This window comes from Dermochelys coriacea, chromosome 4 (genome assembly GCF_009764565.3).
Source record: "Dermochelys coriacea isolate rDerCor1 chromosome 4, rDerCor1.pri.v4, whole genome shotgun sequence".
NCBI lineage: Eukaryota > Metazoa > Chordata > Testudines > Dermochelyidae > Dermochelys > Dermochelys coriacea.
In genome coordinates this window covers 37644018-37659627 of record NC_050071.1, presented here as the reverse complement: position 1 = coordinate 37659627, position 15610 = coordinate 37644018, and the positions used below count along the sequence as shown (strand labels likewise).

The 15610-nt window shown below is 37.2% G+C and overlaps 1 protein-coding gene across 6 annotated transcripts in view; it reads left to right on the top strand.

Annotated features, from left to right (window-relative positions):
• The window catches only part of LOC119854603 (bifunctional heparan sulfate N-deacetylase/N-sulfotransferase 4), a 253325-nt gene that overhangs the window by 130784 nt on the left and 106931 nt on the right, over window positions 1-15610 (top strand). For all 6 annotated transcript variants that reach the window (XM_043513137.1, XM_043513136.1, XM_043513138.1 and 3 more), the window contains exons 4-5: window positions 1465-1552; window positions 7918-8072. In XM_043513137.1, the coding sequence (XP_043369072.1) occupies window positions 1465-1552; window positions 7918-8072 (243 nt within the window). The remainder of the gene's footprint in view (window positions 1-1464; window positions 1553-7917; window positions 8073-15610) is intronic.

Here is a 15610-nt window from a genome sequence, read left to right as displayed (position 1 = left end):
TATTGCCCCTCACTAATTTATTTCCTGGGATAACGGTTCTTAAACTTCTTGTTACCTCTACCTTAAAACTCTGTATATATTTACTTTTAAAAATAAAGGAAAATAAAAACTTGCTGTCTCTTAGGTTGTGTGGAAGCCCAGTGTACATCCCAAATCACGTACATTTAGTTAGTTGTCTATTATCATAAACACAGACTTCAGCTGCTAAGATGCATGTTAATTTCATATATGTTCCATAGCTAGTCTGTGGTCAGAAATGCTTTTTAGCTTTCAAACACGGAGACAACTGGGCAAAGCATTTTCCTGTAACTGATGAATTTAATGATTAGTGACCAGATGTCCATGCCATGAAAGGAGGTATTAGCTGGTGTTTAAATACCTGTAGGCTACTGCCTGCCTCTTTCTTTGACAGTGGAAGAATATAAATATCTGACTACGATGAACTTTGTTAATATACCTTTTGACTATTTCTTAAGAGCAACATGATAGGGACTCAAAAGATTGCTAATAATTAGAGCTCTTCATCAATTCAAAAGTGGCCAGGCTAGTAGACATGAAAGCGTTATCCAGCTGGTATCTGTTGTATGACCGATGTTAAATGTTTGGTGTTCTCAGACAAGTCCCAAGTGGAGAGACATTCATGTGGTAAAAACTACCATTGGAAGCATCACTGCTTGGCAGTCTCGTTAGTGAGGTCAAAGGCTAAAAGTGTGCAGAGACTTCTCTTTTACCTCTACAAATGTTGTACACAGAATTGATTTGAGACACACTGATGAGGCAGTAGGAGTAGATGGCAGAAGCTATTCTGTCTCCAGTGCAATCAGACTTGCCCATTTTAGGAACATAAAATTTTATTAAAAAGATAAAAAAGAACATAATAAAAACATAGCCATGAGGTAAATGGACACAACTCCCTACTGACTTCACTGGGAGTTGTCTATGTATACCATGGCTAAATTTGGCCTACAAGCAACAATTTTTTACAGGTAAGAGAAACCAAAAGCCTTTAATGCCCAGGCTGGCAAGCAATACCTTTATTGTATTTTGAGTTTTAGCAAATTTCATTATTCAAGTTTTACATATAAACTTAGTATTTATGGTGGTTCAGTTGGCTAGCATATTGTTATGTTTAGAGACCTGAGTTCCAATATTGCCAAACATCAAAACATGTATAAGTCGATGTAGGATCTTGCCCTGTTTCTGTTACTCTAAATTACAAAGCTAGGTACTCTTGCCAGTGATGTTGGTCCCTCACCTTCTTAAATTCCCAAATATATACTAAAATATATAATATAAAATAATATACTAAAGAAAAAAAGAATGACCCCAGCAACAAACCACAGAACATATTTAAAGAAGACCTTTAATTTTATGTCTCATCAGTGGACACAAATTTTAATATGAAGCATTCCTAAATTTTATATTTACTTTTCTAAATGCATGTTAATTTCTTATTTATTTCAGGCATTACTAGAGACTCAAAATTTACTGCGCACTCAGGTTGCAAATTTTACCTTCAACCTTGGATTTTCAGGAAAGTTTTACCACACAGGTAAGCAGGAACTTTGTGCTGTCAGGTAGCTACAATTAAATAGATATCAGGATTTTAAACCTAGTTTTTAGCACTGTCTATTTATCATTGCTGACTCAGAGGAGCAATGGGAAAGTGCTGTGTTCCATCATATCAGGTACTTAGTGTCCAATCCAAGGCCCACTGAAGCAATGGAAGGAATCCCATTGATTTCAAAAGCCTTTTGATCAGTCCCTGAAGGACATGAAGTGTGTTTGCATTTTCTGAAGGGTATCCTGTCAGTCTTAGGGTGATAAGGAAAGCAAATTAACTGACAACAATTCTGTAAAGACAGGACAGCATGGGTGTCATTCCAGGCTTTTTGCAATATCACAAGTGCAATGAAAAGCATGAGTGCCACAATCTCCTAAGAAGCAGCAATATTTGAATGTGACACACACCGTAACGTGTCTCAATATGATTAGAAAGCAACCCAAAGCAATAATATTAGGAGAAAACTTTAAAAATTGTAATTGTCTTTAAAGTCCTCGTTATGCCAAAATATTCATTAAAACAAATTTTAAATTGAAAAAATATATATTTTTCCTTACTAACTCTGAGTAACCAATAGATTCCTCTTACCCACCCAATGTTTCTCTGGAAGATTAGCACTGCCTGATTCAGTGCACTTATCTGTCTCCTTCACATGTGCTTCTCTCTGCCTCAACTTTTCTCCCTTCCACTTTCTCCCTTTTCCTCCCTTTTTAAACCACCTTGGTAACCCCTCTGCCCTGCCCCATCCTTTCCCTGCATTCAGACTGCCCAGCTTCTTCACTGTTCCCTCTCCCACCATCACTTACATCACTTACATGACACCCAGTACTGGGAGGACCGGTAGGTTACACACTCAGTCATTTATTTGAACTGAGGCAATTTCCAGAGTATTCTATTGTAAGTCTAGCATTTTTTCCTGTTTGAAGTGTCAGCTCTAGAATACATAGTTTCCCAACTAGGTCAACCATACTGCAAAAGGGACTGTTGGTTGCATTATATTAAAGAAGCTGGGAAACTTGACTGGAGTTAGAGAAGCAAAAGGATAAAGGCATAAGCTTAAAAAGCTAGGAACCGGAGTTTGTGTATGTTGGGGGATGGGAAATAAAGGGGTATTGGGGAGAGAAATTTGAGAGAGGAATAGAGTAAAGAAGGCAAAACTATTATTTATTTGTACTATTGTAACACCTACCTCCCACAGCTGAAATTGGGGCTCTGTTGTACTAGACACGGTGCAAACACATAGTGAGAGACAATCCCTTCCTAGAAAAGTTTACAGGCTAAACAGACCAGACAAAGGGTGAGAGGGAAAAGAGAGATGAAATGATTTGCTACAGATCATACAGCAAGGCTGTGACAGAGCTGGGAATAGAATTTAAGTCTCTTGAGACCAACTGAAAAGCTTTTCAGAGAAAGTTGACAGGGGGTGGGGTATAAAGTGATAATAAGGAAAAATTGCAGGGAGTTGCTGTACCTAATGTTGCTCTTCATGATCATGGACCAATTGGTCCTTGGTCAGGTGTTACTTAGTCTTTATTCAGGAAACTCTCAGTGAAATCAGAAGTTTTGTCCAAGAATGGAGGACTAAATAAGGATGTCAGTATTTTGCCCTGCATCTTAACCTGCCTGTATAACCATTTCTTATTGGTATTATCTATAATAAGGTGAGTTAAACAAAAGTAGACCATTATATTGTGCTCGGATAGTAGAGTTCCATAGACATCAGTTCTTCATGTAGATGCTGTTTGCCCACCCCAGCAAGTGTAAGAAATGCAAAAGGGGAAAAATCAGTGGGGAAAAGATAACTTATTTTGAATATTAATGGCAAATTAATATTAGTAGTGGTATTAGGGGCTTTTTTCAGTTCAAAATACTGACTTGCAATTTTGGTTTATTTCTTTTTGTTAATCTTGAGTTTCCTCTCAATCCACCACAATTCACTAAAAATTACTTCATGTGTAATCTTCAGGTTTTCTCTTCCCAGTTGATTTGAATATGATCAATATTTCATTTGTAACTGGCATAGAGAGAATGTGTTCATGGGTATGTATGTATGTTCTCCAGAGATTTATAAGGGTTACTAAAATAGTACAAAGTTACTTATGAGTTGAGGCATGTCATTGGCTCCATTAAGAGACTTGCTGCAATCTGTACTCAGTGATGCATGTGAGTTCTAAAGTGAGCACTTCATTCATGGGGTGATATTGTTGTTTTGTCACATCAACTTAGTTTCCAAGTGTTCTCCATGCAAACATACACTTTATTAATGCATTATACATAAACACGGAAGGGTATTCTTTGATTACCGTAAACATGGCTTGATTACCCAAAAGAGGCTTTTAATGTAAGATGCACATGTTTTATTAGGACATTAACTGCTGTGCCTTATTGACTTTTCCTTAATGTACAATTTTGTAGTCCCTTCCAAAACTCTGATCAGTTGAAAACTACAAGAAGGAAATAATCATGTGAATCTGTTAGCAAATTAAATTATATATATATATATATATATATATATATATATATATAATTAATATAATTAATATATATTAATATTATATATATTATTAATTATATTATTTTATTATTAATATATATATTAATCAATCAGGAGATCACTGACCTGTACTGAATGCATCCGATGAAGTGAGCTGTAGCTCACGAAAGCTTATGCTCAAATAAATTTGTTAGTCTCTAAGGTGCCACAAGTACTCCTTTTCTTTTTTTGACCTGTACTGCACCTGAGCCTCTTAATTTGGGTGCCCACATATACTTAGGATAGCTATATACTAACCATATACACTAATTGCTTATATTCTTCATGCTGACACCCACTTCTATTAACAGGCAATTGAGTGATATAGGAAAATTGATGTCCTTTGCTGGTGCCTTTTAGTCTACAAGTGCACAGTTTACTACTAGAAGTAAACTGTGCACTTGTAGACTAAAAGTCACCAGGAAGAGTTGGCTAGTATCTATTAGTAATCCAGAGTAAGTATGCATTTCCTGTGCATGTGTATATATACCATTATCTGGATATGTGAGTTAGTGTTCCCAGGATCTGCCAAATTAACTGCTCATAACTTTTAAACTACTGACTTTTCTTCAAACATGGCTTCAGTTTTAAGATTGAAAGAGACTTCTAAAACAAGAGATGTTTGAAGAAAATCTTAAAGTAGCATTAGAATTTGGGAGCATTTAATGTCAGTAAACCAGTTTGGAAAAAGTGTGCACTTACCTAGCTGTGCACAGATGCACAAAGTTTCTCTCTGAAAATGCATGCCTACTGATTTTAATGAAAAACTACTGCACCTTTTCACTTCATAATTTTCAAATACTCATTACGACAGCTGTTGGAAAATGGGGAATTTATTTTACAGAAAATTCTGACTTTTTGTTAGAAAAAATAAAACCCAAAACCTTTTTGTTTTTTGACAGACACTTTTTCTGTGAAATTTTTCATTTTTTTTTAAATACACACAACAATTTTCCATTTTAAAAAAGTTTGGGTGGAAAACTTTTTTAATAACTTTCTATTTTACGAAATTAAAATTTTATTTTAAAGGCATACAAGGGTAATATGTCTCCATACCAAGTTTCAAACCTCAACCATTTTTGTTGTTTTCTTGCAGCTCTGCCTTACGGGCGTTTGGGTGTTTTGTTTTTGTTTTTTTTTTAAAAAAGTATTGTGTTATCTTTCTAAATTTTCACCACAGTGAAAACATGGTTGACATATTGTACTCAAACTTTATTAAAAAAATTAATCATCAGGAGGAGACTACCCCAAGGAAACTCTGAGTCCAAAAAATTAGTTTTGTAAAAAAAAAAAAATAACTGTTTTGTAATCTTAGTCTAATTATTTTAAATATTCACATATTACTGCTTCCTATATTCTAACTTTACTTCATTCTTACCTATATTATGTTAGATGCCTGATTTAAAACTTACCCTAGTCCTATGTAACATGTCTAATATCTATCTTTCTCCTCTCCATCTCTACTTCTAAAACCCTGAACCAAACATGAGTCTTCTCCGCTTGGACTATCAAAGTTTTTTTCTCATGTTCTCCCAGACTCTCATCTCTCTCCCTTCTAGACCCTTTCAAAAACATGTTGCTAATATCACCATCCTCTCTTGCCTCTGACAATGTCTCCCACCTGTATATGTGTGTGTGCATATATAAAACATGAACAAATACATGTTTATTAACCAAAGTGCATACCAAAATAACAGCCACCAACCTTTCTTTTGAACAAGCAATTGTTTTCTTAAAAAGAAGTAGAATGGAGTATATCTCAAAAGAAACACTCACCAACATAAGTAAGTGTCATATAATATATTTGGTATGTTCTTCTACTTGTACTGTGCCACAAATAATAGTATATACATAGATTAGAAGAGCACCAAAAGAAAGAGATAGTGATGCACTCATTGCACAGAAATATTCTTCAAAACATTGCAGAGATTAAATACCAATGTAAATAATACATTGAACACTTATCTTTCTAATACCTGCATGAAAGCGAATAAGTATGACCACAAACCATTTTCTTTGTAATTAGTTTTGCAAAGTGTTGAAAGACTTCTAAAAAAGAAAGCAATCTGTTTGTGAAAAGTAAAGATATGTCTTAAGCTAAATAAAAGCAGTTAAAATAAAATGGTGAAGGAACTAGAAAAATGTTTCCAGTAAACTAACTGAAGTTTTAATACTTGATTTGTGGATGAAGTTAGTGAGATTTAATGTAGCCATCCACATTTTAAAAAGCACTGGGCTATCTGTCTGCAGACTCTAGAAAGTAGCCCTGTGTCATTTCTCATTTTGAAGATTTTCTTTGTTATAACCACTTGAGTTGTTCAAAATAACTGGCTTTTCAGTTCATCGGCAGTTCTGAAAAATAAAAGAAAAACAACATTTGTTTTGGGTCAAGCAAAATGAAACTTTTTTTGAAGGATCTTTGAAAATGAAAGGCTAGAATCACTAGGGGACTCCACCGCTGTTTTGTGAATGTTGCTTGTGTTGATGCCCCCATATGCCCAATTAGGGACTCATAGGTAACTGCCTTACTCTATAGTCCCATGGTTATTCTTGTGTAGGGCTCTCTCAATCACTTCTGTTGAAGCTGTTCCACTCACTCTCTTTAATAATTAAATATTAATTCGGCCTCAAAGAGAAAAAGAATGACTCTGTAGTCTGATAGTTTGAGTACCCACCTAGGAGGGGAAGACCTGGCTGCAAGTCTCTGCTCCAGAGTAGGGACTCAAACCTAAATCTCCCACATCCTAGCTGAGTATCCTAACTATTGGACTATCATGCGGGGGGAAGAGTCATCACCTTCTCCTACTTGTTTTTCGAATGGCACCAACTGTGCTTGTGATTGTAGCCCAAAATCAGAATATTTCATTTTTAAAATGTCAATATGAATTATTTTGACATTTCCATTTTATTTTCTTTTTTCTCCTGAAGCAATTTGCAGAAACTGACACAAATTGCAAAGTATTTCAGTTGCCCTGAATTTGCATTTTTTAGAGAAAAAAGTTTCAGAAAAAAATTTGCACGTAATCTAGTAACCATATGTGTTTTCTTCTGCCTGAATTGTGGCACATGTCTTCACTAACATGGGCTATTAACTTTCATTTAAAATGAAAGGTTAAATTCTGCAAAAATATGGCATACCAAGGAAAACTCTACCCTGAACTTGAAAGTTGAGTAGATTTTTCAAAGCCCTATTATAGCTTTACTTTACTGCTCAGTTATTTTATAAAACTGTTCCATGTTTCTCTTGATTCTGATTTTATCAAAATATATCAGACTTCAATTTGATGAGGCTCTTAGTGGGAGTTTCTTTTGGTTTTGTTCTGAGCTTTCATAAAATGTAAATGTCTGGTTCCTACTGCTACCTCTGCATATATACCAGCCCAGATAAATATGCTCTTTCACCTAAGGATCACTTTAGTGCTATTCCAAGAGTCAGCCATGGCGCATGAGAAAAAGTAGTTCAGCTCTGGTGTGCTCTTCTCCTGGTAGCAATTCAAAGCCTTTGAAGACCAAATGAGAGAGATCATAACTGCCCACTTTCCAACAGTAGGCAACATGGACTTTTGGTTACTCCTTGAACTTGGTTCTCCCTTTGAGCCTGCCCTTGAAAGTTAGTTGTCATTGTTATAAATTAACATAATATAAGTGGGGAGAGAAATACCAAACATAACTCTTAATAGCATCATTTCCTTAACATAGCAGTGTAATTGCATCAAATCTATGGCATTACAGTTGCTGATGACTGCCTCACCTTGGTTTAAAAATGCAGTTACTTGCACCTTTCACTGTACAATTATTATTTTTTTTTCTTATTTTGCAGGAACTGAAGAGGAGGATGAAGGTGATGACCTGTTGTTGGGGTCTGTAGATGAGTTCTGGTGGTTTCCCCATATGTGGAGTCACATGCAGCCTCATCTCTTCCATAATGAGTCATCACTGGTGGAGCAGATGATTCTCAACAAGGACTTTGCCCTAGTGAGTAAAATTTATAAAAAGGCGTGATAGGCTGCAAGCCCTCCTGAGTCAGGAAAGAGTTAATGGGCTGTGCCTGGGAGGGGGTGGCAATTAACCCTGCCCCATGACACCTAAAGTTGGGGTAGGCTATGCTGGAGGAGCTAAAAAGGGGAAACCCCACTCACTTGATCTCTGGCTGAGAGGGAGAGGAGAACTTCAGCTCTTACAGTGGGAAAGGAAGATTAGCTGGGTCCAGGAGCCAAGTAATACAGCTGCCTATCAGGGCCTTCCTGGGGGAAGGGGAGAGTTTGTATTTCTTCATGTTTATACTGGGCATTGGTTACCCTGGAAGTGGGAGAGCTTTGTCACCTCAGCTCTGAAGGTGTTGGAGACTGGGTGAGTCAGTGCAAGATCAGGAGGGAAACAGAAGTGCAGCTTTTGCTGCCCTGTGCCCAGGAGGAAAAGGGGAGGGTGTGTTGTCACCAGGGTATAGACTCTTCACCCACTTCATTGGGAAGTGCTGGGAAAAAATAGGAAGCTTTACCTATAATGTGAACCAAGCCTGGCATTGGAAATGCCTAGCTAAAAAAGGAACTTAGACTTAGTTTTGCCACTATTTTATTCCTCATTAAGGAGTAACCCCTTTTCTTAAATGGCCTACAAGCAGCCAGTTGGTTATGTAATGCATTCAGGGACAGTCAGTTAGCCTATTCCTCCACCTTGTAGCTTAAGGAAGACAATTAGAAATAGGCAATCTGCTTCCTGATGTACAGAACAGATATATGGGGTGGAGTCAGGGGAACACTGGGTGAAATGAGGAGTTCACTTAAAGGATTGCATAGAGTTGAACAGGTTTCAGAGTGGCAGCCATGTTAGTCTGTATCAGCAAAAATGAGGAGTCCTTTTGGCACCTTAGAGACTAACAAATTTATTTGGGCAAAAGTTTTTGTGGTCTAAAACCCACTTCATCAGATGCATGGAGTGAACAATACAGCACATAAAAAGATGGGAGTTGCCTTACCAAGTGTGGGGGTCAGTTCCAACGAGGCCAGTTCAATTAAGGTGGAAGTGGCCTATTCTCAAGAGTTGACAAGAAGGGGTGAATATCAAGAGAGGGAAAATTACTTTTGTAGTGCTAACGAGGCCAATGCAATCAAGATGGATGTTGGCCATTTCCAGCACTTGACAAGAAGGTGTGGGTGTCAGCAGAGAGAAAATTACTTTTTGTAGTGATCCATCCACTCCCAGTCTTTATTCAGGCCTAATTGGATGGTGTCCAGTTTGCAAATTAATTCCAGTTCTGCAGTTTCTTGCTGAAGTCTGTTTTTGAAGGTTTTTGGGCTCTCCTACTGGTTTTTGAATGTTACAATTTTTGATGTCTGATTTGTGTCCATTTATTCTTTTGTGTAGAGACTCTCAGGTTTGGCCAATGTACATGGCAGAGGGACATTGCTGGCACATGATGGCATATATCACATTGGTAGATGTGCAGGTGAATGACCCTCTGATGGTGTGGCTGATGTGGTTAGTTCCTATGATGGTGTCCCTTGAATCACTATGCAGACAGAGTTGGCAATGGGGTTTGTTGCAGGGACTGGTTCCTGGATTAGTGTTTTTGTTGTGTGGTATGTAGTTGCTGGTGAGTATTTGCTTCAGGTTGGGATTTCACATGGCTTCTTTAAAAACCTATGCAAGTCTTTGAAATGTGCCCTTTAAATAGCTAGTCTGTCTCGTGGTGGTGTTGATGCATAATGATGTTTGATTTAGCCTGTTTGTACTCTTAACTTTTTAAGAGCTATCCCTCAAGCACTGGATGGAGCTCAATATAATTGTATTGTAAAGTAATGTTGAAAGCTCTTTAGAGTCCATCCAGAACAATTCTATTTGGTTAGTCAGCATAACAAAGAGCAAAACAAAATCTGTAAGTCCTTTCTTTGGAAAAGACATTACGTGGTTCTTGACAAAGCATTGCAACTCCAAGCAACTAAAGTCACTTAGGGCAGAATGACATTGTCACTCAGCCTGCTGCTTAGAGAACACAAACTCTCAGAGCCTCTTCCATTTGCAGAGACCAGTATGCTCCCCTTCCCTTCTCTGAGGTTGTAGTTCAAATAAAAACTCCCAGGGAGTCAAGGGAACTTATAACTTAAAACAGAACGGGAAGAAAAATGTTTCCCTTGCTTGTTAGTGTGTTTTTTTCCTAATGACCTCCATACCACATTGCAAACTTCATGTAATTGCTTCCTGTGCTTTCTGTAGTCTTTTTTTCCCCCCTTAACTTTGTTTGCCTGGATATTTGTACAGAATCATATTAGATGTTTTTAGTAAAACAGACTGAGAATGTTTCTTTTGTCAACTTTCTTTTCTGACCTGATTCATTCATGAATTATAGAATCCATGTCTTTTGCCATCATGATTAGCAATGGGCAAATCGATTCAGGTAGGAGAAGCAGATTGGAACATCTCAACTCAAAAGTTGAAATCAAACTAAAACTTGGATGTTTAAATGGGTTTTTCCTTTCATTATTTTCTATTTCTGTATGATTATAAATTGCTGGGTTCCACCTGGAACCCAAAGCAAACCCAAAAACCAGGAAATTATATTCTTGGAAACTTCCAAGCCCCTTTGCAGACCCATGGATTTAATACACTTGTTATATGTTTTAGCAAACATCCAAACTTTTGGGGTTTAGCCAAACTGTATTTCCAAAATTTTGAGTTTTGGGACCAGTTCAAAAAATGATCGCAAAGTTGTGACTATACTACTGCCCCCATGGAGCTATGATGTTTACTGAATATCCTGTAAAAGAATATAACAATGTGCTTTTTAAGTGCACCCACTCCATAGAAGGATCCTCATATCCTTTAAAGCAGAAGTAACCAACAATGGGCAAATTACTCCATTACTGTCACACTACTATACAATAATTAAAATTCAATAGAACAATAATTTATAAGTCTGTGTAATTACAACCTGTTTCTTCAAATTAAGTCATGCACAATTCTTCAGGAATTTAACTTTATAGAACATTTGAAGCGGTTGTGTGATACTGTTCGTGAGTGAGAGGGACATAAATGTTAGACACAGCTCACATTTAAAAGTCAAAGTAATTTTTATGACCTGTAACTCAAACCTTTTTGGCCCATTTTCTTTAAACCTCTCAGGAAAATTCTCCTTAGTAATTGGATTAAACCTGTCAATGTTCAGGTCAAGCTATATTAAAAAGTGATCCGGGTAACTACAGGCCTGTTAGTTTGACATCTGTAGTATGCAAGGTCCTGGAAAAAAATTTGAAGGAGAAATTAGTTAAGGACATTGAAGTCAATGGTAAATGGGACAAAATACAACATGGTTTTACAAAAGGTAGATCGTGCCAAACCAACCTAATCTCCTTTTTTGAAAAAGTAACAGATTTTTTAGATAAAGGAAATGCAGTGGATCTAATTTACCTAGATTTCAGTAAGGCATTTGATACCGTGCCACATGGGGAATTATTAGTTAAATTGGAGAAGATGGGGATCAATATGAACATCAAAAAGTGGATAAGGAATTGGTTAAAAGGGAGACTGCAACGGGTCCTACTGAAAGGAGAACTGTCAGGTTGGAGGGAGGTTACCAGTGGAGTTCCTCAGGGATCGGTTTTGGGACCAATCTTATTTAATCTTCTTATTACTGACCTTGGCACAAAAAGTGGGAGTGTGCTAATAAAGTTTGCAGATGATACAAAGCTGGGAGGTATTGCCAATTCGGAGAAGGATCGGGATATTATACCGGATGATCTGGATGACCTTGTAAACTGGAGAAATAGTAATAGGATGAAATTTAATAGTGAGAAGTGTAAGGTTATGCATTTAGGGATTAATAACAAGAATTTTAGTTATAAGTTGGGGACGCATCAATTAGAAGTAACGGAAGAGGAGAAGGACATTGGAGTATTGGTTGATCATAGGATGACTATGAGCTGCCAATGTGATATAGCTGTGAAAAAAGCTAATGCGGTTTTGGGATGCATCAGGAGAGGCATTTCCAGTAGGGATAAGGAGGTTTTAGTACCATTAGACAAGGCACTGGTGAGACCTCACCTAGAATACCTGTGTGCAGTTCCGGTCTCCCATGTTTAAAAAGGATGAATTCAAACTGGAGCAGGTACAGAGAAGGGCTACTAGGATGATCCGAGGAATGGAAAGCTTGCCTTATGAAAGGAGACTTAAGGATCTTGGCTTGTTTAGCCTAACTAAAAGAAGGTTGAGGAGAGATATGATTGCTCTCTATAAATATATCAGAGGGATAAATACAGGAGAGGGAGAGGAATTATTTAAGATCAGCAACAATGTGGACACAAGAACAAATGGGTATAAACTGGCCACCAGGAAGTTTAGACTTGAAATCAGACGAAGGTTTTTAACCATCAGAGGAGTGAAGTTTTGGAATAGCCTTCCAAGGGAAGCAGTGGGGGCAAAAGATCTATCTGGTTTTAAGATTCTACTCAATAAGTTTATGGAGGAGATGGTCTGATGGGATAATGTGATTTTGGTAAGTAATTGATCTTTAAATATTCAGGGTAAATAGGACTAATCCCCTGAGATGGGATATTAGATGGATGGGATCTGAATTACCCAGGAAAGAATTTTCTGTAGTATCTGGCTGGTGAATCTTGCCCATATGCTCAGGGTTTAGCTGATCGCCATATTTGGGGTCGGGAAAGAATTTTCCTCCAGGGCAGATTGGAAGAGGCCCTGGAGGTTTTTCGCCTTCCTCTGTAGCATGGGGCACGGGTCACTTGAGGGAGGCTTCTCTGCTCCTTGAAATCTTTAAACCACGATTTGAGGACTTCAATAGCTCAGACATAGGTGAGGCTTTTCGTAGGAGTGGGTGGATGAGATTCTGTGGCCTGCACTGTGCAGGAGGTCGGACTAGATGATCAGAATGGTCCCTTCTGACCTTAGTATCTATGAATCTATTTAATAGCAAAAGTTATATGGTGGGCTAAAAGTATGGCTTATCACAGAATTTGGTTGCAGCCTTAACTACAAAGACAATACCTTCTCTCTCTAATCATTTTCATTGAATGGCAGGGGCTCCTAAGGGTATCCACAAATAAGGAGCTGAAGAAAATGAAAGGCTGGTGTCATTATAGTTTTATTTCCTGCTCATGGTTGGACATGAGTTGTACTGAACTCTTAGCACTGAATTCTATAATAGCTATACAATTTACTTATGAGAACACTTCTTTTCAAAAGCTTCATGTGAAATCCTCTGTGGGAAAAATTTATCTTCCTGACATGACAACCTCCCTATTATCTAACACAGCGCTGGCAGCCATGAACTCTGAGTAATCTGAGTAAACTCCTCTCCTATCTCATTCTTAACATCTTGTCTTTTTTGGGAATGGTATTCCCTACCTCTCTGCTACATTTTTTTCATATCTCTCACAAGAAACTAATCCAAATCTAAATCCAAATTAGCAGTTGAATTACTTAACAAGAATAAAAAAGCCAAGCAGAAGTCTCCACATTTATTTTTCATTATTGATTATTATGTTTATATGGAATTCTTCTCATATTTTTGTGCTTTTTCTCATGCACTCATCCATTCACTGAATTCCACCCTTACTAAAGAACATCAATAAAGATTATACTTTGGAAGCTTTTGCATAAAGATGTAACCATTTCCTGGGGAAGTTGATTGGGGATGGGAGAGTAGAGTTTGCGTGGGTTTTTTTTTGTTTGTTTTTTAAGCGTTATAGAGGAAAACATTCTATTTGAGAAGGCTCTGTTCATGCAGCAATTGCATATCTTAGCCTAGACAATTGCTTCACATCAGGACTTTTGAGAATAGCTTGGTGTTAACATTTTAAATGAAATACAGTGACACCTACTTTTTGTGATCTCATATATTGTGAAACTCATTTCTAAGAAATTAGAACATATGTTGAATCACTACAGTGCCTTTTGGTATGCAGATTCCATTTACAGTAAAGCTATGCTGAAGTCAATAGAAGGATTCCCAATCACTTCAATAGGCTTTTGATTAGGCACAATAGGACAGTTTTCTGGGAGAAACAATGATGTAATAATAAATGTTCTTTATTGTAACAGAATTCCTACTCTGAATTAAAGCCCAGCTTAATGAACCCTAGCCAATTCAGTCATTGCATATGAAACCCATACTAATATTTTACATTATTACATGAAAGTTTAAATATATATATGCATTGCATCCTCTTGTACTGTAGACATATTCTGTTGTTTCCAGGGATCTGTATGTACAAATTCTAGGTAGGGAGCAGGATCTATGGTTCAGAGTAGGGGTTTGAGTCAAATCAAAATGCCCGAGTTCTATTCTCAGCTCTACCACTGATTTGCTTTGTGACCTGTACTTCGTTATGCCCATCTATAAAATGGGAATAATAATAATTTCCCTCCTCATGTAAGTGTTTTGCAAAATTATATTTTCAAGTCAGTTAATTAAATAGTCTTTAAAAATCACCACAGAGTTTAAGTGTTTCAACTTAAATGCAACTGTAAAATTTCACTTTTGATAAGTGCACTCAAATATTTTGCATATCAAAAAGGACTGTTAATATTCATACAATTTAACAATTGGTTGATGGATGAATGACATTTTCTGAGATAGAGCAGGACTGAAAATTATGCAACATCTCACCAGGGCATGGTGAAAAGTTAAGGAAGTTCTCAGTAGCAGCAAAGTTATATTACATGTATGTGTGAATGATTTGCATGGCAGCTGGTATCAGCAGTAGAATTTGCTCCTTGAAGTTTTGAACCATGATTTGAGGACTTCAATAGCTCAGACATGGGTGAGGTTTTTCATAGGAGTGGTGGGTGACATTCTGTGGCCTGCGCTGTGCAGGAGGTCGGACTAGATGATCAGAGTGGTCCCTTCTGACCTTAGTATCTATGAATCTATGAATCTATGAATTAGTTTTAGCCTCAGATGCTGCATCTCTTACCTGTCAAGTGGCTGTTTCCATAGCAATATTCTCATCCTCTAAGGAATTTACACCACTAACAGAATGCTCTGTGAGAGTTAGAAAGTAATAAGGAAGGAAATGAATTGTCCATATTAGTCAAAATGTATTAACACAAATCTACCAGGGTTTGCCATTGTCTAATCTAGGCAATATCACTGTTGCATCAGGAGAGGGAAAGTTTAAAGCCTTATTCTGTTTCCTTGGTAAATAAACCCATAAATTCATATTCATGTTGTGTCTCCTCCCCAGATTGTAGGCAATGTGCAGTATTCTTGCCCTTGCGTGCCCATGGTCCATTCCCACACATCAGTGCAGAATTATACTGGTGTTCAAACTTCTAGATATTCAGTAAAAACAGGACAAATAGAGCTCAATTTCCCAATTAAATCAAAGATTATTTATACTCTTCCTTGCCTAACATCCTATTTATGTAAATATGGATGTGACATCACATATCGCAACTGGATCCAGGAAATGGAAGGGTACAGTTTGTTTTAATAATTGGTTTGGTTTTATTTACTCATATTTTGCACTTTCATAAAGACTTTTATGTGAAGAGCTCAC